Raw genomic sequence first — 26,488 nt, 5'->3', positions numbered from 1 at the left:
TATCTGCTATTCCCGAAAGGCCGTCTCACAACTATATCCACTTAGGAATGCGGAGGACGATCTTTATCTACCAATCCCGAGCTCAGAACTAGTTAAAGGCTCAATACTGTACAATGCCAAAAAAATGTACAATCATCTGCCTTTAAATATCAAGTCACTTTCATTCTTTCCTGCATTTCGTAAAGCTCTGAAATCATAGTTACTGGATAGAACCCTATATGCGGTAAACGACTGTTTTATTGATGTTTAATCATGAACAATTTTAATTTTAAAATCATCTCATGCACTAATGGTTAAAGGTATAGTATTTGATATTTAATATTTTATAACTCTTACATGATTATATCCATTTACAATTTTCCTATTGTAAAATTTTATTGATACGCCTATGTTCTGCAATGTCCATGTATGTTTTATTTGTAATTTTATTGACGTAAATTTTTTTGATTTTTATTTGTATTGTATGATATTTTTTATTATTTGTATATTTTTTGTGCTTTTTTTTTGTAAATGCTTTGTCGATGAAGCCATTTTGGCTTTTTGTACAATAAAGCGTTGTTTGTTGTTTGTTGTCGTTGTGGACAGAATTTAGTAATACCATGGGGAGTGATGCTCAGTTTGCTAATACCGGGTGCTTCTCGAAAGTGGCTCAGACCTATAGGTATCTTTTTATTTTTTCAGACAAAACAACGAGATTTTGTATGTTAGTATATGACATAAATTGGGATTGATTGACGTATTCAATTGTTATCGGTCACAATGACTACAACTTTTGATTTTTGAATGGCGCCCTCGGTATTTTTTTACTTTATTCGATGGAAAATGACACTCTGAATCGAATGACATATCATATGTCAACTTTTGACATTTTGGCATATGATTTATTTGAAATTGTAACATGCGGTTCATAACGACAATTTGACTCAAAATACCAAGTGGACGGTATCAAATTATTCGTAAAAAATGCTTTTTCCAAATATGCTAATGAGCCACCCTCGTTCTATTTGAAAAAATTGAGATATGATTAAAAATACGATTTAGACATCTTTTAACCGGCCAGGACAAGATACTAAAAATATTAGACGATCAAATCTATTTTGCCAAAGCTTCTTGATTAATAATCAGTGTTTTTAACACAGTCATGGCACTCTAGATTGAAATTTAAAATATAATTTGTTTTTGAGTAACTATGTCAAAAATTGACATTGTATGTCATTCGATTCAGAGTGTCATTTTCTATCGAATAAAGTAAAAAAATACTGAGGGTGCCATTTAAAAATCAAAAGTTGTAGTCATTTCCGGTGAAATCGGAAGTGACCGAAAACAATTTTATTGAATACGTCAATCAATCCCAATTTATGTCATATACTAACATACCAAATCTCGTTGTTTTATCTGAAAAAATAAAAAAGTTATAGGATATATGTTTGCTCTTTGGTTAAAGTAATAATTATATACTAAAACATTTAACAAAAATATCTTGAAAAAATCCTGGGTTTTCGAAACTACTAAAGAAATCCAAAAGATCAATATTTCGACAATGGAAAAGAAATCTAAAAAATAAAAATTTAATATTTGTAAACATCACTGCGTAGAATCCCAATGGAAACCAGCTTTGTGCTGCCCCGTGAACTAACATACTTAATTATTTCTTAATAATCTATTTATTATCACATATTTAACAAAAGTTAATATACAAATTCATGTAATGTAAAGTAGTGACTGGCTTCGAATTTCTAGTCAGACTGCCTTTACTTCATTATCGTTCTCTTTATGTCTTACGTAATAGATCTAGGATAAAACTAGTTGGCACTTCTTTTGCGTACCTACATTTTTAATGGACACGTATTCAAACGCAAAAATCGTAAAAGACGCTATAAACACTTCACACGCAAAATCGTCAAATGTGAGCAAAGCACTAAATTTGAGATAGCAAAATAAAACAAAAATATTCAAATTACTCTGATAAAAAACTTAAAATTCCGCCATCTGCGATAGCCGTCTTTAAATAAAACCTTTTTCCGAATGTCACGCTTCCAGTTATTATTCAATATGAAAAGTCTAATCGTACTAGTTGTTATAGTATCAATCGTTACTTGCAAAAAGCAATCAAAACCTAATATCGTCGTTATCCTGGGAGATGATATAGTAAGTATTTGTATTTAAGTATAAATATAAGTGTGTTTATATTTATTTTTTATATTAAATTTTTAGTATATGTAATTATCTCAAAAAAAGAAATTGTACACCTAAAAATACATTACATTTTGCTACAGAGGCAAAATGTTAAATGTGGTATTTAAAAAACGTTGAATTATGATTTACCTCTATTATCAAACTCATTATTTTAAAATCATAATAACAGTTTATGGTGGTGTTTTCAAAAAATTTACCTTAACAGAAAGAAAATAATTAATTGAAATACAATTATTAGTTATAAAATAGGTAGTTTTAGTGTTAAAGTTTCTTATAATACATTAATTATTTATAGGTAATTATGTAAATTTAGTGATGGTCTTTGGCCTGACACTACCTAATAAAGGTATCAGGGCTAAAGACCTATTCCGTATATTCACCTAAATATAAAGATGGTAATTGACTTCTGGGCTTATAGACTAACTATTTTTGACGCATTTTGGGAAGTTATTTTTTGAATATATGATGATACACTAGAAAAATCCAGTATCCGTAAAAATTTGTAATAATTGTATTTTTAACCAGTAACTTAGAATTAACTAGAAATAATCGATTAACTATAAGTAATCGATGTTGACCGGGAAATTTTTTGGAAATTTTCGAAACACAGTTTAAATAGGGCGATTATATGAATCCACTAGCTCTATTTGTAGAGGTCTCACTGGTCGTTCAACTACTTACCGTTTCCGAGTTATTTGCGTTTTTCGATTTTGGCAAAATTTCAACTTTAAATCGTTTTCTACGAGTCCTTATGAAAATCTAAAAAGCTAAGTCGTCTATCTAACGATGCATAAATGGAACACCCTGTATATTATTGCATTTTTGGCTTCCTTTCAGATCACTACATAATCCAAAGTATGAGTAAATATATTTGGATAATATCAGAGATATTACTAAATAAATAAAAAAAAATATATACATATTTTTCAGCCTTTCTTAAAAAAAAATAAAAATACGCAAGAACTGTCGTGAAATCAAAACTATATTAGGTCTTTACCATAGGTCTATACTTACTTTGTTAAAGGTAAAAGATCGTGATCGTAAATCATACAGGATGTTCAAAATTATACGCCAAACTTTCTAAAATATAAAATATTTTTTCTTTGTTTTTTTTTATATGAAACACCCTGTATATTATTTTTTCATTAGATGGAGAGTTAAAAAATGAGCATTTTTTATATTTAAAGTATCTCAACATTTTTAATGCTTTCGAAGATACATGCAGTATTATTTCATATGGCTCTTTCAATGATAAAATATGAGAGAAAAATCATTGGGTAGCTTTGATAAAAATTTACTATGAAAAATGCCATATGAAATATAAAACCACGAATATCTCCGAAACCGATAAAAATGTTAAAATACTATAAATACAAAAAATATTCATTTTTGAATTCTCCATCTTCTAAATATATAATATATAGGGTGTTCCGTTTAAAAAAAAACGAAGAAAAATTATTGTATATTTTAGAAAGTTAAGCGTAGAACATCCTGTATAATTTACGATTATAAAAATAAAAAGTTAAGAAAGGCTGAGAAATGTATATTTTTTATTTATTAATATCTCTGCAACTATCGAAATATATTTTCTCATATCTTAGTATTGTGAAGTGATCTAAAAAGAAGCCAAAAATGTAATAATATACAGGGTGCTCCAATTAAAAAAAATCATCCCGATCCACTCACACTTTTTTGAGTGTTGTGTGAAGTTTTCCTAAAAAATTCCTAAGTTTTTATAGGAGCTACAGATGCCTGACGCACTATTGCCGAACCCTGTATATTGGCCACCCAACTTGGCTTTGTAACTATTTCTGGTATTTATTCCTTTTGCATAATTCAGGATCTTGGTGACAGGATATCTATAAGAATAATTATAACATTTGTTTGTCATATTTATTAATAGTTATAGAATATATATAGAATATAGAACAATAATATATACAGGGTGTCCCAGGCTGAGCGTGCATTAGAAGTTTCTAGAGAACTACAATATCTAGATCGGAGATTTTTTGCACATTACTGTTTCGCAACGGGATCTATCGATTAAAAATATTTTCAATGTGGCGGCACTTCCGGAAATATCGGATGTTGACAGCAACTTTCTTATTTTAAATAAGTACCCCCGTTTTTTATTACATACTTAAATTCTCTGTAAAATTTTATGAATTTTTATATCAAACACTCTATAGCTAACATTAACCGTTTTTGAGAAAAAAAATTAAAATTTTTGGAGGAAAATAACTCTCTGTCAAAACAATCTGTATAGGCTAAACGACAAATTTAGTGATTACCACAGCCACTGTGGCGTAAATAGAAGACGTGGCTATTTATTTCAAAAATTAAATTGTTCGAATGTCATATAATATTGGCCGTAGATGTCATGAAATTGAGCGATTAAAAAATTATCATAAGTCATTTTTTTTCAAATGAAAACCCACTTTTTTTTATTTCACTAGTGAAAAGTTTTTTCAATTCATTACTTTTTGATTATACATGTATGTTCCTATACCTAAAATAAATCGTTTTAAGTTGTTTTATAGCGTAATTTTTTCTTGATTTTATCTAGCTTCCTTTGACATTAAGTATCAAACCATCAGACAATTTATTTCCTTCTATCAAAAAACTAATTATTTGAATTTCGTATCTTATAAATACTGCTGGTAAAACTTTATAAAGTGTATTTATACAAATATGTCTCGTAATTTAGTGATAGCTAATGTCAATATGAGATGGCCAGATGTAGTTTTACATCGCGTGACGTTTAAAGTCATAAGCAACTGGTTAGCAAACAAAAAAATATATTCTTTAAAACTAAATCTTGAATAACTTAAAAACGATTTATTTTAGATATAGGAACATGTATAATCAAAAAGTAACGAATTAAAAAACCTTTTCATTAGTGAAATAAAAAAGTGGGTTTCCATACTCAATATTATATGACAATTTAATTTTTGAAATAGATAGCCACATGTCTCTTCTTTATGCCACAGTGGCTGTGGTAATCACTAAATTTCTCGTTTAGGCTATATAGATTTTTTGACAGGTAGTTTTTTTCTTCCAAAAATCTTAAATATATTTTTTCTCCGAAACGGTTAATGTTAGATACAGAGTATTTGATATCAAAATTCATAAAATTTTACAGAGAATTTATAGCACGCTCAGCCTGGGACACCCTGTATATATAGAATTAGTATACAGCTTTTTTGTTTAAATTTCATTTAAATTAATTTTTCCCTGTGATTTCTGCTCATTTCAAAAATGCCCATGAAATAAAAAATTATTATAATGATGTTCCATTGCTCATTTATTCTATTATCTCATATTAGTTTTAATTTATTATTAATTTTAGTTAAATTAAAATACATTTTCATATTATTTTTTAAAATAAAAGAAAGTTACCTTAATCTAATCATGTCAAGGAAGTGAATCTTTTTTAAACTATACTTACCGAAAAAAAATAGATATGCTGGAGTAATGACCGGTTATCACAAGTTGCTTGTCTCATAAAAATAATTATTATTTTCCTTATCTCACAATTATTATAAAAGTATATAGTTTATGTCGACGTACTAAGTATACATACTTTGCCAAACATAATAGAAAAATATTATTAATAATTAATTCTTGTAAAGAGGATCACAGGAGTTAAGCGATTTAGTAGGAGATTTGGTGTAGGGTTCAAATTTGGACGGGTGACCGTCTTAAAACACCGTTGTGCTGTTGCTGTTGTGTAGAGTGTAAAATTTAATGAATGACAATAGCCTGACAAATATAAATGTAATGTATTTTTATTTTTTGTGACCCCAATTTTGAAATTTGATAAAATTGTTTAGTTGGTTTTAGGCCAGTAAAAGTCTTTGGAGTTCTTAGATTGCATTTTGTCTACGTTTCGATTAATATACAGGGTGGTCCGAATTGTATTTGGGAAACTTCAGCAGCATATTCTGTAGATAATAATAAGTAAAAAAGTTCGTATAAATTTATGTCTTAAAATGCTTAGTTTCGGAGATAGAGAACAGGGTGTAGAAGTTTCATTTTTATTTTAATTTTTTCCAAATAATTTCTGAGTTTCCGCGAATATTTCGATGAAAATAGATGTCTGGATGTTTTTTGACATGAGAAATTCGATTTTGATGTCAGTATGACTTCTACTTGTAGGACCTACCTACATACGTTTTATCTGTTTTGAAAGGTAATAACTTTTCGTCCTTACCTGTATTATACTGCTGAGTGAAAAAATATACATTTCCGTTAGTTTTTACGCAAAAAGTTCTCTTGGTAAAAATCGCTACGAGTAATGGTTCTCAAGATATTTGGAATCGAAATAGTAAATACACATCATAATTGACAAAAATTATACATGTTTGCTGGATATAGTTATTAGCCTGAAATAATAAATTTGATATGTTTTTGTGTCAAAAACCAAATTTTCATCCAAATATCGACGTTAGTTCAGAAATTATTTGGAAAAAACGTAAATAAAAATTAAACTTCTACACCCTGTATCTCCGAAACGAAGTATTTTAGGACATCAATTTTTACTTATTTTTATCTGAAGAATACGCTGCCTAGTTTCCCGAATACAATTCAGACTACCCTGTATAATCTTCAGGAATATACATATATAAATGTAACTAGCCTGTACCAGCGACTTCGTTCGCGTCGAATTAATCATTTGTAATGGTGATGATAAAGCAAAGCAAGAACTTCCATTAACATACAAACTGTCACCATGAGAAAAAACAATATGGCGATATTATTATATAACTTGGTAATATTTGAGGGGTAGTTTCATCTCGTTGGAATTTGACTTTCGAAAAATCCGTTTGCCAAAAATAAGCTTTTTACGTCAAGCAGTTTAAGCAGATTCGTGGTTAAGAAATTACCCAACTTTTTAAAACACCCTGTATGATTTTTTAAAAATTTCAAAATATGTAAAAAAAACAAAATAAATTATGCTTGTCCAACCTTTTTCCCGAAAGACTCACCGTTTTTTAAATAACAAATATTGTAATATTTCAGGGGCGTTTTCACCCTCTTGGAATTTGAGATTCGAGAAACCCCTCCTTATCGAACCTCTACACCCCACAGTCAATCCGTTTGCCAAAAATCAGCTTTAAACGTCAAGCAGTTTAAGCAGAATCGTGATTACTCAATGGTCATATTTTATGAAACACCCTGTAAAAAATTATAAAAAACCTTAAAATATGTAAAACAACAAAATAAAATATACGTGTTTAAGAGTTTTCCGAAAAACTTACCGGTTTTTAAATAAAAAATATTTTAATATTTGAGGGATAGTTTCACCCTCTTAAAATTCGAGTTTCGAAAAATCCCTTCTTATCGAACCTCTACACCCTAAAGTCAATCTGTTTTTCAAAAATCAGCTTTTTACGTCAAGCGCTTTAAGCAAGATCGTGATTAAACAATGACCAGATTTTTCGAAACACTCTGTATACATTTTTAAAAAATCTTAAAATATGTAAAAAATAAAATAAAATATACGTGTTTAAGCGTTTTTTTCGGAAAATTGACCGTTTTTCAAATAAAAAATATTGTAATATTTGAGGGGTGGTTTCACCCCCTTGGAACTGGAATTTCGAAAAATCCCTTCTTATCGAACCTCTACACCCTAGAATCAACCTGTATGCCAAAATTGAGCTTCTTACGTTGAGTGGTTTGAGCAGGATCGTGATTAATCAGTATGTCAGTCACTTAAGGATTTTATATATTAGTATAGAAGTATAGAGTTATAGACAATATTATATAAATAAATAAATCGTTTTAGGGATGGAATGACTTTAGCTTCCACGGCTCTAATCAAATTCCTACTCCTAATATTGACGCCCTGGGTTACAATGGAGTTTTTCTAAATAGATTCTATACCCAACCAACATGCTCTCCGTCAAGAGCTGCTCTTCTAACCGGAAAATATCCCATGAGAATGGGTAAGTTGATCTATAGAAATATCGATATTGGTCGGCGACATACTTTTTTAACGAATGAAAGTAGACTAGAATATCAACAAATAATATGTATAGAAATTTTAAAACATTTTCCGATGTACGTCATCAACTTTGAGTGACAAGCGATGGTGACAGCGCTGCCAGATTGTGAATGCGCTGCCAAAAATGATGAAATTCGCCGTATATCACCCGATCTCGATTAATTTCATGTATTCATTGCCTTTTTTTGTTAATCTTTAAAAAAACGTATCTTAAAAGCGAATTCACTAACAATATCAAGTTTGTAGCATCCATGGTGCTTGTTGCACATCAAACTACTAACTAAATCGTTTTCCATTGCCTTCTCTTTGAACACGATGAAAATATAGCAAGCGATAAAGGCATATCATTGCATAGCATAGCATCGCTCAACGCTTAATCGCTTTCTGTGTGAACGTACACTTAATCAGGCTTAAGAACTTTTTAAAAGAGTTATTCCCGAGTGCTACTTTTAAAATAATCACCCGATATACTATCAAGCAAATTTAATCTTTTATCGTTTGATATTAGGTTACCAAGGAACGCCATTAAATTCTGGAGAGGACCGACCATTACCAGATGACGTAGAAACGTTACCTCAAAAATTAAAGGAACTCGGTTATAAAACCCATTTAGTCGGTAAGTGGCACTTAAGTGCTGGAAGAAGAAAAGACACGCCTACTGGTCGAGGTTTCGACACTCATTTTGGTTACTGGAATGGATATATTGGATATTTTGATTTCTTTGCCTACCAACCCATGGATCCTAACGACACCAGTGTAAGTATCAATTATTAATTATGAATAATTCAATGGTACTAAAGCTTAATTTTCATGCATCCGTTATCCGACGATACGATGATACGATATTGATTTTATTGGTTGAATTTAAAGATTGCGGTTGGTTAGAAACGGTTAACCAATCGAAGCCTTTAAATTCAACCAATAAAATTAATATCGTATCAACGTATCGTCGGAAAACGGATGCATGAAAATCAAGCTTAAGTCACACCACACCTATAGTTACATCTATAATCTATACACTAAACTAAATACAAATTAACAGTTATGTAAAACTTTTCTTTAATTTATCTGACTCAAAAAAAGGGTAGGGATGATTTTTTAAAATGGAACACCCCGTGTATATTATTGTATTTTTGGATTCCTTTCTGATCACTTTAGATAATCGCAAGATATTATTAAATATATTTACTAGTTTCAGAGATATTAATAAATAAAAAAATATATTTTTTCAACCTTTTAAAAAAATATATTAAAAATACATGAAATGTTCTGAAATCAAAACTAAACTAGGTATTTTACTATAGTTAGTCTGTAGTTTATCAGATAATCAATTAATTCTAGTACTCTAACTTTTTGTCGCCTGGTTACCGATAGCGCGATAGCGGCCATAAACCTAACTGTTACTCCATAAGGATATTCCGAGATTTTTCATTTTTTCCTTCCGTTATAAGAGGTTATAGCTATCTAAAATTCAAAATTTGAAGTTTGTGACATATCTAAAGTACCTTTCTAATTTTGATTCAGTAACAAAATTAAAGAATTTTGACAAATTGACAAGCGATAATTCATAAGTTATGAGGTATAATTACTAGATATTTTGGCAATCTAGCCAGTTATAATATGTCCTCATATTTAGTAAAAATTAATATTCTTGCTTTATCCACATCAAAGTTACAGGATGGTCAGAAGTGCCACTAAAGGGTGTCGTCCACTAGCCCGCGGCGCGGCGCTGGGAAGAGATTTTTTTCCGACTGCGAAGGGACTGCGCCCACTATAGCCAATTATAGCGCGCTTTTGAAACGCCGAAACGCTATTTAGTTAGTCGAAGTGTTTTTTACTTACTGTAGTTTAGTTTTTAAAGCAATGGGTTCAAGTATGGACGAAAGCGTATTTTTTGTGCTCTTCTAACAGAGGAAGAGGAAGAGCAGGTGAAGAAGCAAAGAAAAGTTTGGACTCATAAGATTAACAAAAAAAGAAATAAGTTTGGAGAATTTTACCATCTTTTTCCTGATTTAATAAAAGACAAGAGCATTTTTTTTCAGTATTATAAAATATAAGGGAACATTTTACTAACTCCTCAATTAAGGGTTTTAGAAGCATAACACCGGGCGGGTATCTCTACTCATCATATTTTTTCAGAAGAGACAAATTACTAATGATGCAATCGCTTATAGCTGACGACTTTTGATAATTCTTATTTATTCTGATGTGTATATTAGTTATGTCGTGATGAAAATACCCTAATCTTTTTTGATATATTTAGGTAATTAGAATTTAAAAATTGGAGATTGTCACTTTTGTCAAAAAGTGGAGATTGCTGGTTTTGCTTCTACACCCCTCAATTATATTAAATTATATCTTTGATAGAAAAACATTTCGTCCATCTATCTCTAGTGAGGGAAGACTAAAAAAATATCATATTCCTTTTTAAAAATCTGTTTGCCTAATTTACTTTTAAAAATGCAATTCTACCATTGATACGTACCACTAGTTCCTAATCAAAAAGCCAACTGAAGAGACTCGAGATGCAAAATGATTTCCGTTGTGAGTACGCACACTGCAACGCGCCGAAACGCGGAAGACGGAAAAAAGTTGCTAGAGAAGTCTTCCGACTTCTTGACGGAAATTCCGCTCTAATGCGCGTTGATTCATTTAAATACATGGCAAGCAGACAAAAGAATTTTCCACATGGCGCCGCGCCGCGGTCTAGTGGGCGACAACCTTAATACCTCCGAGAAAAGGATGGTACGGCTGTGCTTTACTTGCGGAGTACTGGAGTGCTGGAGTACTGCCATACCCCCAAATTTACCGTTTTTCAAACAAGTCCAAAATAACCGCGTTATTTTACTTTGAAAATTAAAAAAAAATATATTTTTTGCTTACGTTTTGAGAACCACTAGATTTTTTCTAGTTTTTCTATTATCTACTAACTAATTTTTTTAAAAAATTTAAAATAAATCAATTTTTTATTCGAAAAATTTTTCGTTTTCGCGAAAAACATCATAAACGTGTTTCTGGGGTCGAAATATACTATCCCTAAAATTATTTTGAACTATTCGTGAAAATTAGACCAATTTACTCTTTATCATTTTTGTTTACTCGTAGTTGTGATTCAGGGACTTCTATCAAGAATAACATTTCTGAAAAACTCTAATAATAAACTTTTTTCATACATTCATTTTAAGCTCATGCAAAGCCCGTTTAGTTATTAAAATGTTTAATCATATTATTGTATTTTTGAAATTAGACCGGAGAGACCGAGTGGTCGGGATTGGATTTACACGACGGCTTCGCACCTCAATGGGAGTACCAAAACCAGTACGCTACAGACCTATTTACAGAAAAATCATTGGAGGTCATTGACAAACACAATAGCAGCGATCCATTATTCCTCATGATTGGTCATTTAGCAGCTCATACCGGAGCACATGGAACCGAGTTGGGAGTACCCGATGTCAATCAGACGCAAAAAGATTATTGGTATATAGATGACCCAGTCAGGCAACGATTTGCAGGTATAGGAAAATTAATAAAAGTTGATGTCATCAAAATATTTGACGAGTGCACACGGTTGCCACAGTCACAGTTTTTAAAATTTGACAAAGAAAATAACAAATGTCAGATGAGCAAAGAAAAATCTCGTGACAACGGACAACAATTTGCCATGACTATCAACATAAAGCCTTTTTTATCGGCCAATTCGTTTACTTGATGCGACACTGTGATGTCTTTTTTTAAATAAGAAAAGATAAACTTCATTGTTGTGCGAAATCTAGAAGGCTTAGCAAATTACTGAACGGCATTTAATTAGCCGAGGTTAAAGATATCAGACTACTAACATTGATTGAAAGAATTGGCGAAGGACACGCAACCAAATTGACAAATTCGTGACAAGGCTGATTTGATTTCCCCTTACGTTTCAAGTGCTGTATGGTGGAGCCTTTACTCGTTCTGCGGCCAACGCATAAAACACTTATTTTCTCTAATTCGGCTAGCGAAGGCATATCGAAGACGGTGTGGAACTGAAAGCGACAGTGTTGCCATATTAAAATGTGTATTATCTGTAATACGTTTGACGAATAAGTAGATCGTATATCTTTGAATGAAACATCCGCATTTTTGCATTGAAAATTTATTTGTGTTAAACATAGAATAAACAACAAAAATCAAAATTCTTTTATAGGCACTGAATATTTCGTATGATCGAAAAAGTCGTTTAATCGACTTGGAAATAACGACTATTGACATTTACCATAATATTTTACATATGAAATAGCAACGATCTTTACTTCCAAGCTAACTCTGACGCCATTCTTGGTTTAATCATATATTATTGTTACGTTTTTCGTCGGTTCCGTGTGGATAGAAAGTCACAATTTATTTAAACACTATTTATTTAACACTAATTAACAAAAACAATAACGATAAAAGACTTATAGAACTATTTACAAACGATTTATAACTAAGAATTTATTTTGAATTTTCGCGCGTCAACTGCACTGGTATATTTATAACTGCCCTCTCTAGGCCACTGCCGCCGGCTTTTATACCTACAGCAAAAGAAATCTAGAATAGTCCATAGATCGTTAGGCGCATAGAGAAGGTTTTCGAATGTTCTCGTATGTACTAGTCCATTCTAGTGGGTCTCGATTCTTCTCGAACGAATGAATCATTGCGGTGTCTATGCGATGTTAAGGTCATCCGAGGGCGAGGCCATATTGTGAGGTTAGGTCGAGTCCACACCGGCTCGCAACACTGCCCCCTTCTTAGGCACATGCTCGTCCCGAGATGTATACGGTGAATGAAGGTATTTGCAAAGCTGGCCCCTGGTACATTGCGAAGTCTGGTAGAAATAGCAGTCTACAGTTTTCTCTCCCGATCTCAGCTTTGGGTTGTAGCAGCAAACGAGGATCTCGATTCCCGTAAATCTGAACAAGACTTCAATCATGTTCCGGATTGTACGCCAACTCAAACCATCGAGTCCACACGCCAGCTTCGGAATGGCTAATCGTGCAATGTTGTTGTTTAGCAGGGCTTCTCTCAGTTCAATCAGGGTCTTCCATAGATTGAGATAAGTCGGCTTACTCGGGGACCATTCCTTGGTGACCAGGTAGAAGATGTGCCTTGCTTGACCATGTGCATTGTCGGTTAGCCTCAAGACGCTTCCAACCTCTGGATCCTGTCGGCGTAGTTCTCCGACACGCCCAAACTTCTCATTGAACGTCGCAGCGATTCCTCTGGACATCCGCAAATCTCGAGCCACACAATGAGCGAGCGAATAATCAGGAGGCACGGAAAAGAGGTCTCGTTGATCTTCTTTGGTTACACCATAGCGAGCCTTCTCACTGCTGTTGTATCGGGCCATGAAATCGTCAAAGGACATCTCCGAATCAGGGGGATCAAAGCTGCAGGTTCTCACGGTCCCAGCACGATCTTCTATTTCGCCTTGGTAGGGGCTCAAACGGTTGAAATGGACTACCCTCGGTTTTCCTTTTGGCAATTTTCTGATACGGTATACGACGTCATTAATTCTATCCATGACTTCGTATGGCCCTTCCCACGAGGATTGTAGCTTCGGAGATAACCCACGACGTCTCTGCGGGTTATATAGCCACACCAACTTCCCTGGTTGGTATCCTCCATGCTCAGCTTGAATGTCGTAGTGTTCCTTCATTCGGTCACTAGCACTTTGAATATTTAGGCGGACTCTCTGATGAATGTCGTCCATCCTTTGACGTAGTGTGTGGACATAATCTTCTCCGGCGACTTCTTCTCCCGGTCGGCAACCAAATTTCAGATCACAGGGTAGGCGCACTTCCCGTCCCATAACGATGCTGGCTGGAGTTTGCCCTGTAGATTCTTGGACGGATGAACGGTAGGCCAACAGGAACAGGTGAAGAAATTTGTCCCAGTCTCTTTGGTGGTCAGAGACTACTTTGGCCAGATAACGGTTGATAGTTCTGTTCATGCGTTCAACCATCCCATCGGATTGTGGATGTAGAGCAGTCGTCCTGGTCTTGCGGATGTTCAGGACTTCACAGACGCCTTGGAACAGATTGGACTCAAAGTTTCTTCCCTGATCTGAATGAAGCTCCATGGGAACACCAAACCTGCAGATCCATTCTTTAACAAGGGCATCAGCAATCGTGGACGCTTCTTGATTTGGCAACGCGTAGGCCTCGACCCATTTGCTGAAGTAATCCATTACTACCACAATGTATTTGTTGCCATCGTTCGTCTCCGGGAAAGGACCAGCCACGTCGATCGCTATTCGTTCGAAGGGACTACCAACATTGTACTGGCGCATAGGGGCTTTACCACGCTTTTGTGGCCCATTAATGGCTGCGCAAATGTCACATTTCTTACACCAGGCCCTCACATCTTCTTTGCAGTTCACCCAGTAGAACCGTTCACGCAGCTTGCCAAGTGTCTTGGTAACACCAAGATGTCCACCGCTGGTTCCATTGTGAACTTCCTCCAAGACTTCTGGGACCCTCTTCTTTGGAATGACGATCTGTCTTCTCTCTTCTTGTCCCTCCGGTCTCTCGATCACACGGCGAAGTAATCCGTTATCTATTACCAAGGAATTCCACTGGGCCCAGTACGACTTTACGTTCGGCGAATATCTGCAAACTTCCTCCCACGTTGGTCTCTGGTCCGCGTTTTTCCAGTTAATCACCAAGCCCAACTCTGGATCACTGATTTGGTCATTTGCAAGATCTTCGGTTTGCCAACTATCACCAACCACAGTCGTCCTTAAGACTTTCACTTCTTTCTCTTCTTTGTAACGATTTCCCATCTGTCCGCAATTCCAACAGCGAATCGGTCCCCCCTTCTTGCTCATATACTGATCCAGTACTTTCCGCACAATCCTTTCCACTTTGGAATCGTCGGAACTCTCCTCAACAGCCCGTACAAATCCTAGAGACCTAGAGCATTCTTTCGCGGCCTCAAATTCCAGGGCACGTGCTAGGGCATCTCCCAAATGCGTTGGATGAGCTAAAAGAAGTGTTTGCCTTGTCTCGTTGTCACGTAAACCATCAATAAAAGCCTGTACTGTTAAGCGCTCCATAACATTTTCGGGCATAGCAGGGTACGCAAGGCGAACGAGGCGGGCTACGTCGGCTTCAAACTCCTGCAGAGACTCATTTGACTTTTGAATGCGATTTTTTAGCTGGGAATGATAGACATGTTCCAAATGAGCTTGGCCGTACCTCATTTCTAAATGTCGTACCAATTGCTGATATCTCCCTGTTCCGATGGTGACAGTGTCTGCAGGATATCAGTCGCATCTCTCGCAGTGCGACAGTCAAAGCGGTAGCCTTTTCAGCGATTGTCCATCCGTTCGCTCTCGCAGCGGCCTCAAACTGGCAAAAATAATTAGCCCAAGCGGTTTTTTCCGTCAAACTGTGGAGGCTTAATAACTGACTTTGAGATATACTTATTTTCGACTAGTTTCGGCCCCTCCGATGTTTCTTGACATTTTGGTGAATTTGACTTCGCTATTTCTTCTCTTAAAATTTCGATTTTTCTATTTACATCTTCCCTCAATCTCTGTTATTTTGTCTTGTGTATCTGTTATCTTCTCTTCTAATTCCCTGGAATTTTCTGTTATCTTTTCTTCTAAATTAAGTATTTTATTATTAAAGCTGGCCTGTATGTCTTTAGAATTTTCTGCGATCTTATCTTCTAAAATATTAATTAAATCCTGGGAATTTTTCATCATTTTATCTTCTAAATTATTCAAATTGCCGTTTAAATTGTCTTGCAATTCCCGGGAATTTTCTGTAATTTTGTCATTCAAATTGTCTTCTAATTTTTGTAGGCACGAGTCAAGGTCACCTTCCAACTCAAAGCAAAATGTGTCAGGATCCTCACCTTCCTCAATCAAAACGTCTCTCAGTCTGGCTTGCAAAATGCTTTTCTTTCCATCTGTCTCGCATTCCCTCTCTTCCAGTATGCTTTTTAATTCCGACACTTTCAGGTCTTTCAATTTTTTTGGAGCCATCGTTAGTCTTTTTATTTTTCTAGTCTATCACACACGCCACACTTGACACCAATTGTTACGTTTTTCGTCGGTTCCGTGTGGATAGAAAGTCACAATTTATTTAAACACTATTTATTTAACACTAATTAACAAAAACAATAACGATAAAAGACTTATAGAACTATTTACAAACGATTTATAACTAAGAATTTATTTTGAATTTTGCGCGTCAACTGCACTGGTATATTTATAACTGCCCTCTCTAGGCCACTGCCGCCGGCTTTTATACCTACAGCAAAAGAAATCTAGAATAGTCCATAGATCGTTAGGCGCATAGAGAAGGTTTCCGAATGTTCTCGTATGTACTAGTCCATTCTAGTGGGTCTCGATTCTTCTCGAACGAATGAATCATTGCGGTGTCTATGCGATGTTAAGGTCATCCGAGGGCGGGCCATATTGTGAGGTTAGGTCGAGTCCACACCGGCTCGCAACATTATATTAAATTGTTTAATGATATAAAATCCGTATTATTAACGTACTGCCACAGATTACTTACTGTTGATTGTTGATCTGTGGGAATGTACCCAAAATCCGTAAATCTACGGATTAATTCGTAGTTCTGGCAACACCGTCTCCGACAACCACCCACTCTGTCGACTGAAAGCAGAGCTACGGTACAGTATTCCCCTGCGCTGTAAAAAGGCTGTAAACGACCATCAGCGCGCAGCGGCGCAGAGCTACACTAAATCTCGGACATTTTTTGTGCCACGAAATCGTCCATAAGATTGCGCATCTTCTTATTTCTTCAATCAACGCTACCGACTTACATTGCAATAGATACCAAATTGATTCATTCAATATACAGGGTTTTTCACCACTTATAATCTCTCAAGTTTTCATAGAAAATGCATTTTCTTAAAATTTAGACCTGATTTGTCACTATACCCATGGAATATTGACATTTTAATTTTTTTTAAAGCAACATATGTACAAAACGTACAGTAAAAATAATAATATTGCAATCCCATTTGTTTACAACAAGAAAACTATTTAAATCTTGGCAACAGAGTATACTAATTAAATACACCACCATTATTTCCGCCCAAAAATTAGTTAATAGCATATTATTTTAATTATAAATTATCCTTAATAAATGTGGATTTCACTCAGAAGTCAATATAACAATAGGTTATGAAAATGAAAGTCTCTGTTGTTATAAATAAGCATTCGTCAAACAATGAAATAAAATTTATAAGGTGTTACTTTTTACCACACTGTCTAATACACATACAAAATTCCGTTTTTCAGGATTTGGAGCAATTATTATTAATCAACCTTTGAATACTAGGATCATATTAATAATTGGTCCTCTGTAACAAAATATTTAAACAGTTTTTTTTATTTTTTATTGAAATAAGCAAACTTTATGTACTTTTTGAAAATTTGTTACATTTTTAAAAGTAATCTAAAATGCCAATATTCCATGGGTATAGTGATAAATGAAGTCTAAATTTTAAGAAAATGCATTTTCTACGAAACCTTGAAGAGATATGTAAAAAATGGTATAATACAATTTGATAGACAATTAAATTGTGCATCTTAATTACGTAAAATATACAGGATGTTCCATTTAAATTAAACAAGTTATTGCCGTTTAAAGCTAGTAATTATTTAATATTAATTTTTAGACACTCTGTATAAGAAAGTATAATTTTTATTATTGGAACACAATATCTGATCAATAAATAATCTTCAGTAAATATGTATAGTATTAAAAACTTTGATACCCTTGGAGAAAAGAAACCTTAAATTCTTTAATACAATTTCACAAAATTGAAAAATTTCAAAAACGGTTTTCAAAAAAGGTTTAAGTATGATAAGCCTTAATCAAATTTACCTTTATTTCAATCGTAGAATGTAAAAATAGAATAATATACAGCTATAATATTTTTTACATATTTGGGACACTCTGTATCTTGTAAAAATATTCTTAAATTGTAGCTCTAATAGTCCTTCAACGAACCCAAAACTTACATTGTGTAAAAATCTAATCGTTTAGCTACAATACTCCGTATCGTATGTGGTGAACAACCCTGTATATTGTGTATATTCATACAAAATAAAATTACCGTATGATCAAAAAAAAATGGCGTCCAGTTGGCTTGGAAATGACGATCGATGAAATTTCCCATATAATTTTACATATAAAATGACAGCGATCTTCATTTCATAGCCATCGCTGACGTCGTTTTTATTCGATCATACGGTATTTTTTACATAAATCGGAAAATAATCAAAATACCGAGGTTTTCAATCAAGATACCAAACCAAACCTCCTAAATTAGACTTCGCAAATTTCACTTTCCGGAAACCTGATCTACTGTATTTATACAAATTATAGGAGTAGCATGATTTGCAAAACATTATCATTTTCGTATACCCTCAAGTATTAAAAACAATTAAATTTGATCATTTAATGTGGTTTAATATTAATAATTGATAAAAATGGTACTTATTTGTTTCTTAAACGGAAAAATAAACAGGATTATTGGAATGTCAATAAACGTTATCAAGTTTCAAGTACTCATTCATCTAAACTATCCTATCTATTTACGGTATACCCTATTTACTTATTTATTGATTATAACTACTTAACAATATACCAAGAGCTCGAACGCACTGCCACGGCCAGGTCGCACCGGCCAGGCCGCTGCTACCTCTAAAACCATTAAATCAAATGATACAAAGCACACTAACGACCTGGCCGTTGGCTGGTCGTTGCGACCAGTAGATTGCACTAAAATATTATTATTTTCTGCCGCTTGTTGCCGGTTTTCTTCCAAATTAATAATTTTTCAGATGAAATCCCTCAAATTCAACGCAAAATATTTTATTTTCTATATGATATAATGTTTTAGTGTAGTTTTTGCATACGTGCAGAAAATCCAAAGAAATATTATACAGATTGGACCAAAGAGAAACTTAAATCTAGTGCCTTTTTTATCAAGCGTCGGTTCTAGTAAAAATTCAAAACATTTTTATATGACATACTCTATTTATGGTTGGTATCATACCTGTTATTATACATTCGAGTTTCGATGTTAGAAATTAAAAAAAAATAATATTTAAAGTTTTTCTACAACCACTTGTTATTTTTTCATTAAATTAGTTTTTTTTTAGTTGTATTGTAGTCATGTACAAGGGGGACAACTGTATTTTAAATATTATATTTAATTTAATGTTTTTCAAACAGGGCCCATTAGACTATATTTTTACTAGGACTAATTCAGTACCCTGTACTAACACAAATACCAAGAAATAGAGTTCTATTCGGTTTTGTCTCCGCATATCGTAGTTCTTTTGTGATTTTCGCTCGGTACTCGGTATGGTTTTGAAGAAACATTACTTTATTTAATATTAGAACATTTAATAAGCTCATGAATAGGAACTTCGTTTTTTAGTTAACTCGGATATTTTAACATTTCTGAAAACAATATTTTCTAATTGGTAAAACGTAAAAAATCGGTAGATCTGAAAACCCTGCCGAAACTGGTCGTTCATCTGACCGCACCTATGTACGGGATGTATCCGGCTAGCCGACGCGCGACGCAGCGCCGCCGCCGACGGTCGTTGCGACCGTCGGTCGTCAGTGCGACCGTCGGTCGTCAGTGAGTTCGAGCTCTAAATAGGTAGTAATTTAATTTAGATTATACCACTTGGTTCGTTTTATGTTAGTATATGAGTATCGCCTAATCATGCTACCATGTGATGAAAAAGTTTTATGACCAAGCGCGAGCTGTGTATGATGACGGAAAGACAATAATTCTTATAGAGAATTACATATATTAAGTTTTTTTTTAAGTCTCAAAGATACCGACATCGGTGTTTTGTGTAAAACGGTGTCACCACCGGTTTAACACTGGTGTTGGGCTGACACCGGTGTTGATCTCAATACAGGTCACAGATAACATACAAAATAAGTCTCAAAGATACAGGTTGTGACTACGACACAGGTTTTGATCTCGACACTGGTTTTGATATCGATACAGGTTTTGTCTACGACACCGCTTTTAGATTAGGTAGATTCCTGATAAAAACCAGTGTCGTAGACAAAACCGGTATTGATATCAAAACCAGTGTCGAGATCAAAACTTGTGTCGTAGTCACAACCTGCACCTTTGAGACTTAATTTGTATGTTATCTGTGACCTGTATTGAGATCAACACCGGTGTCAGCCCAACACCAGTCTTAAACCGGTGGTGACACCGTTTTACACAAAACACCGGTGTCGGTGTAACGTCCATGAGTGCGAGAGAAGCATACTCCTCTAATTTCAAATTTATTTTATTTTCTAGATGTGGTCAACAGATTGGATAAATCAGTGGGCGATGTTGTCCAACAGTTACAGAAAAAGGATATGTTAAAGAATTCTATTATTCTCTTCTTATCGGATAATGGAGCACAGACAGTTGGAATATATGAGAACCATGGATCTAATTATCCACTAAAAGGGGTAAATATTTTAATGAACATTTTTTGAAAGACAGAATTTTTTTTGAATGAGACACCCTTTAATATTATGAATATATTTAAATTGCATACTTTTTCTGTTTTCAAAAACATAGCACACATGCCCTTTCTTTTTAATATCTTCATCGAAATTTGATAAAATATACACAATGAGTGATATTATATTTGAAGAGCAATAATCAGGCAGCTCCATTTTAACAAATTCTGCTAGCCAAAGTAGGGAGGTCGAGGAGTGGCCCTGTTCTTGCTACAACCTAAAGCAAGGCAGCTCCAAATAAAGTTGCCATTTATGTATTGTTGAATGAAGATACCTGATTGTTGCAAAGAACGATCGGACTATTTTTAGGGCAACTCAGTAAATATCTCATTTTCGTAAAAAAGTGACTGCCTGGTTATTGCAGCCGCCCCTTCATTTATTGGTTCAAATTAGACGTCATGCGTCATATGAAGGCTGTCCAACGAGTGAGAGAAGATTTCCGAGAAAGTACATCCAAGAAATAACAAAAAATACGATTTACCTCTTGCCTGTGAATTAAAGTGACATAAACAACTGTCACTGTCATGTATAATCTTAATGAACAGCCGAACAGCCTTTAATTGGACATATAATAATTATTAACTAAACATTATAGCCTGTCCAACGAGAGCATCTCGGACAGTGACAGTTGGGTCTGTCATTTCTATTCACAGGCAGTTTGTGTTTTCTGTCATTTTCTGGATGTCGTTCGTTAAACTTTATTTTCAACTTTAAATAAAACTATTAACAAAAACCCAGAGATATTTTTGAAAACGGAAATAAGTGAGTTACAATATAAATGTGTTAACAATACACGTTGAAATCTAAATTGAAATGCTAAATGAGAAATGTGGAATACAATAAAATAATAATCTACAGCATCTACTTCTACAAAATAAAGAGATTTATATTTGTGATATAAAATACACCAGCAGTTAATACGGAATGGAAAAAATAATAGGTATAATAATTAATAAAACTCATCATTAACTAATAAGTAAAATTCTGATTTCCGACTTTTTGTTTTAATCTTTATTAGATTTTGTATTCTTATTACTTCATTAAGCTGTCTTACAAAATAATTAGTCAAACAATGGTAGCAAAATGTTATTAGGTATATCAGTATACCGGGTGTTATCAAAAGTGGCTCACCCCTATAACTATTTTATTTTTTCAGATAAACAAATGAGATTTGGTATGTTAGTATATGACATAAATTAAGATTGATTGACATACTCACTTATTTTTGTTCCCTTCCTGTTTCACAGGAAATGACTACAACTTGGTTTTTAAATAACACTCTCGGTATTTTTTTACATTATTAGATAGCTAATGACACTCTGATTAGAATGATATGTCAACTTTTGACATTTTGGCAAATGGTTTATTTGAAATTGTAGTATGCGGTTCATAACGACAATTATTTAACTCGAAATATTATTTCATTTGAAAAAATTGAGATATGATTAAAATTACGATTTGGACATCTTCTAACCGTCCAGGAAAAGACATGAAACTTCGAGAGACAATCAAATCTATTTTTCCAAAGCTCCTTCATTAAAAATTAGTGTTTTTAAGCGAAAATTTTAAAAGTTAACATATGATATGTCATTCTATTCAGAGTGGCATTTTCTCTCGAATCAAGTAAAAATATGCCATTTAAAAATGAGAAGGTGCCATTTATAAATTAAAATTTGTAGTCATTTCCGGTGAAACAGGAAGTGACCAAAAACAATTAATTGAATACGTCAATCGGACCACTACAACACCCGGTATACGTTAAAACAGTTATTTATTCAAATAACTTTATTATATAAAAAAAAAATATTTTTTAATTGCACTAATAATTTTATTTGCAGCTTAAGTTTAGTTTACTAGAGGGCGGTGTAAGAGGTTCCGCTGTTTTATTCAGTCCTTTGTTGTCGAAAAAGGGATATATTAATAACCATTTATTGCACATATCCGATGTTTACACAACACTGATTGAACTTGCAGGTAGTTATGAAATAAAATGTATTTGATATTTACAATGTTTAAAAAACTTTAAAATCAGCCAGTTTTATTTAATTTTGTTCTGTTTTTTTAGGCGGAACCGCTCCAAATAATACTGATGGAATCAATCAATGGTCTACTATTTCTTATGATAAAAATACCCAAAGAAAAGAAATATTACTCAATGTAGACGAGATCCAAGGATATTCCGGTATCATAAGTAAACTTGGAAGATACAAATTCCTAAACGGTAAGTTGTAGTATGATATTTTTTAGTTTTTTTTTTTCTATTATGTTTTATATTTTAGGTTCATATCTGTTAGGCATTTATGACGGAGCTTTAGGAGAAACAGGAAGAAATTCTAGCACACCAACTTACGATGCATCGAAAGTTATTAGTAGCGCTGTAAATCAGGCTATTCAAAGCCTTTCAGGAATATCGCCTCTCAATTCCTCAACTATAAGCACATTGAGAGAACAACTTGATATTAGTTCTTGCAATCAAAAAACTAGGACTTCTGACTCACCCTGCCTAGGTAATTATCATACTAAAGATAAAATAGAATTCAATGTAGGTATATAGTCTGTCAAAAGACTAGTAACTGTCTAACATGTAACTGTCTGTGTTGAGATTAAAACCATGTAGTCAGGTAAGTATTATGATGTAGGGGTCTTCTAATAGTCTAAGAGCTAACAACGTTTTTGAGAAAGTATTTTAAGACGTCTGGTTCTTTGATATATCTCTTATTATGCTCTCTGGAACAGCATGCGGCCCGTCTGGCTGCCGATACCCGTTGCGTTCACTACTGCGCATCGAAAGAAGATCCTATATTTTTTATTAATTTAGTCCTATAAATTCTAGTATTGAATATAAATCGAACATGTCTCCATAGCGCAGTGCGTAGAGTTTCCGACCACGAGTTCGAATCCGGTTCGGGTCAAAGACTTTTTTATTTTATTTTCGTTTATATTCTGATAGTAAAGTATTAAATAATTCTGGTAATTAAAAAAAACAAACATTTAAGGACTAATAAAAATATAGGATCTAGATATATCAAATCTATAGATATATCAAAGAGCCAGACGTCTTAAAATACTTGTTTTTCCGACGTTGCTAGCTCTCGTACTATAAGCTAACGTATAAAAAAGATACGGCCGGTTATGCCGCAGAATCGAATATTTCAACACTCTCAAGGGAATCAAAATGTATAGGGTATTTTCCGTTGAACCAGAACTATGAAATTTGGCAAGTAATATCCTATTATAACTACAAGTATAAGGAAAACTCTGAAAACTATATATTTGTAATTAAATTATAAAACCTATAGTCTTTATCATTATACGGAAACGTTACCGGCTTTCGCGATATTTAGTCATTTGCATACTTTTGGCTACCCTTGGTGTGCTTAATATTACCCTTGTTTATAAATACATACCGGATGCATCTTGAGAGTGGCTCATCACCTCTATATTTTTTTTATTTTTTCAGATAAAAAAACGAGATTTGGTATGTTAGTAATTAAGGATTGATTGGCGTATACCTAACATAAATTAGGATTGATTGACGTGTTCAATTGATTTTGGTTACTTCCTGTTTCATATGAAATTACTACAACTTTTGATTTTTAAATTGCATCCTCGGTATATTTCTACTTTATTCGATAGAAAATGGCACTCTGAGTATAATGATAATATAATATGTCAACTTTTGACATTTTCGCTTAAAACAAAATCGTATTTTAAATTTTAATCTAGACTGCCATGGCTGTGTTAAAAACACTAATTTTTAATCAAGGAGCCTTGGAAAAATAGATTTGATCATCTAATGTTTTTCGTATTTTATCCTGGCTGGTTAAAATAAGATGCCCAATTCATATGTTTAATCATATCTCAGTTTTTTTTCAAATGGAACAAGGGTGGCTCACTAGCATATTTGGGAAAAGCATTTTTTACGAATAACTTGCTACCACCCAGTTGTCGTAACGAGTCAAGTTGTCGTTATGAACAGCATGTTACAATTTTAAATAAACCATATTTATGTGAAAATGTCAAAAGTTGACATATGATATGTCATTCCATAACCAACATGAATATGACGTTAGCCACGGTCATTTTATTCAGAGTGTCATTTTCTATCCAATAAAGTAGAAATATACCGAGTGTGCCATTTAAAAATCAAAAATTGTAGTAATTTCCGGTGAAACAGGAATAAGTGACCAAAAACAATTGAATACGTCAATTAATCCTAATTTATGCCATATGCTAATATACCAAGTCTCATTTTTTTATCTGAAATACAAGGATATACCTGTATACAAGGATATTACTAAAACAAAACAAATTTGTATATACTGTGATATTATATTAATTTGCAGGTGAATGCCTTTTTGATTTATGGAAAGATCCTTGCGAAACTGAAAATATAGTTTCTTCGTCGCCAACTATAGCCGAAAAACTAAGAGAAAAATTATATAACTATGTGAGTCAAATAGTTCCGGAAAGAAATAGAGGAGTTGATTTGAATTCAAACCCAAAAAAGTATAATAACACATGGTGTACCTGGTTAGATGATAGCGAATGCTATAAAACATTACTGTAATGTAATTTATTCCTAGAGAAATTCGTTAATAAATATTCTAATTTTAAAATATTGTTTTTTTATAAAATAGCATTAGTAAAAATAATAATGTTCATTATGATAAAATCTAAGACTATGATAAAACTAACCATAACAAAAACTAATTTAATTTTAAAAAAGTAATCATCCCATTAATTTGCTTTTATTCAAATTATTTTTAATTATTAAAAGTTGCTCCACTCCATATTTATGTTTTGGTCTGGAAACAATAATCTCAGGCTGTACAAGGAAATATTTTTAATTGGCTTTTGTTTTGTAGTTCATTCTAGTATTATAGAGCGATTCTAGTATTGACAATCTTACGAGATTTATACCACTTTACACAAACCCAATTATGAAATAAACAAAAATAATTCAAAATAAACCTACCAATTATTTTATTAATAATCCCTAATCAACCGAAAAAGTACAAGACATGACAACGTTATTAGATTTATAGAATTATATTTGTCTCTCTTATTGCATAGGAGAGACAAAGATGCGTATATTAAATGTCAAACTTCCATCCATCTTGTCTCATAATTTTGTCTCAATTTTCTTTGTTTATTTTGTTAAGAAAAGTGTTTTTCAGTAAAAATTTTTGATATTTTTCTATCCCCAATCAAATAAATGTTCAGATTCGTAATCTACAATAGTCTACGACTTCAGGATAGGATTTGTACAAATTTTTGTGAAAAAAGAGACGATTTCGAGTTTTTCAATTATTTCCATAAATAAGCTTATTTCATTTGACATTTTAATGGCTGGGAGAAAAAAAGCAAGGCCGCGACACATGAGCTAGCGAGACGAAAAGTGGTAACGAGGCGCGCTGGGAATAAATATTCAAGGCCCGTGACCCGTGACACACGAGCTATCAAGACGAAAATTGGTAACTACGCGCGTTGGGAGTAAAAATTCAAGGCCGTGACACACGAGCTATTGAGATGAAAAGTAACCGCCTACGCTTAAAAATACACAGGAATACGACGTGTATTTGTGACTAGTCCACAGAAATATTGATATTTTAATACAAATTTTGTGAAAGTGAATCAAATTATTTATTTTTTAATTTATTACTTTTTCAACATTTTAAACTACTCTTTTTCAAACATGTCTTTCAAATCATTCAATTTAATAGCTGTT

At 33.2% G+C, this 26,488-nt stretch overlaps 1 protein-coding gene across 1 annotated transcript; it reads left to right on the top strand.

Moving 5' to 3' along the window:
• Positions 1-1,605: 1,605 nt before the first annotated feature.
• On the top strand, positions 1,606-25,368 carry LOC115875967 (arylsulfatase B-like). Its single transcript, XM_030891582.1, has 9 exons — positions 1,606-2,148; positions 7,985-8,144; positions 8,712-8,959; positions 11,451-11,718; positions 20,546-20,703; positions 22,596-22,731; positions 22,823-22,978; positions 23,037-23,264; positions 25,104-25,368. Exons 1-9 carry the CDS (start codon positions 2,026-2,028, stop codon positions 25,325-25,327), a joined length of 1,701 nt encoding a protein of 566 aa, XP_030747442.1. The 5' UTR covers positions 1,606-2,025; the 3' UTR covers positions 25,328-25,368.
• The last annotated feature ends 1,120 nt before the right edge of the window (positions 25,369-26,488 follow it).

The sequence above is a fragment of the Sitophilus oryzae genome, unplaced genomic scaffold (genome assembly GCF_002938485.1).
Source record: "Sitophilus oryzae breed Bouriz unplaced genomic scaffold, Soryzae_2.0 scaffold_1396_pilon_pilon, whole genome shotgun sequence".
Lineage (NCBI taxonomy): Eukaryota > Metazoa > Arthropoda > Insecta > Coleoptera > Curculionidae > Sitophilus > Sitophilus oryzae.
Note: the sequence above shows the minus strand (reverse complement) of the source record. Positions and strands in the feature narration are given on the sequence as shown.

What these genes read in the sequence shown, in the direction of transcription:
- LOC115875967 (XM_030891582.1), top strand. Translation starts at nt 2,026, where the DNA reads ATGTCACGCTTCCAGTTATTATTCAATATGAAAAGTCTAATCGTACTA. An exon ending in AACACTGATTGAACTTGCAG is followed by an intron (nt 22,732 to 22,822) that starts GTAGTTATGAAA and finishes CTGTTTTTTTAG; the next exon opens with GCGGAACCGCTCCAAATAAT. An exon ending in AAGATACAAATTCCTAAACG is followed by an intron (nt 22,979 to 23,036) that starts GTAAGTTGTAGT and finishes TTTATATTTTAG; the next exon opens with GTTCATATCTGTTAGGCATT.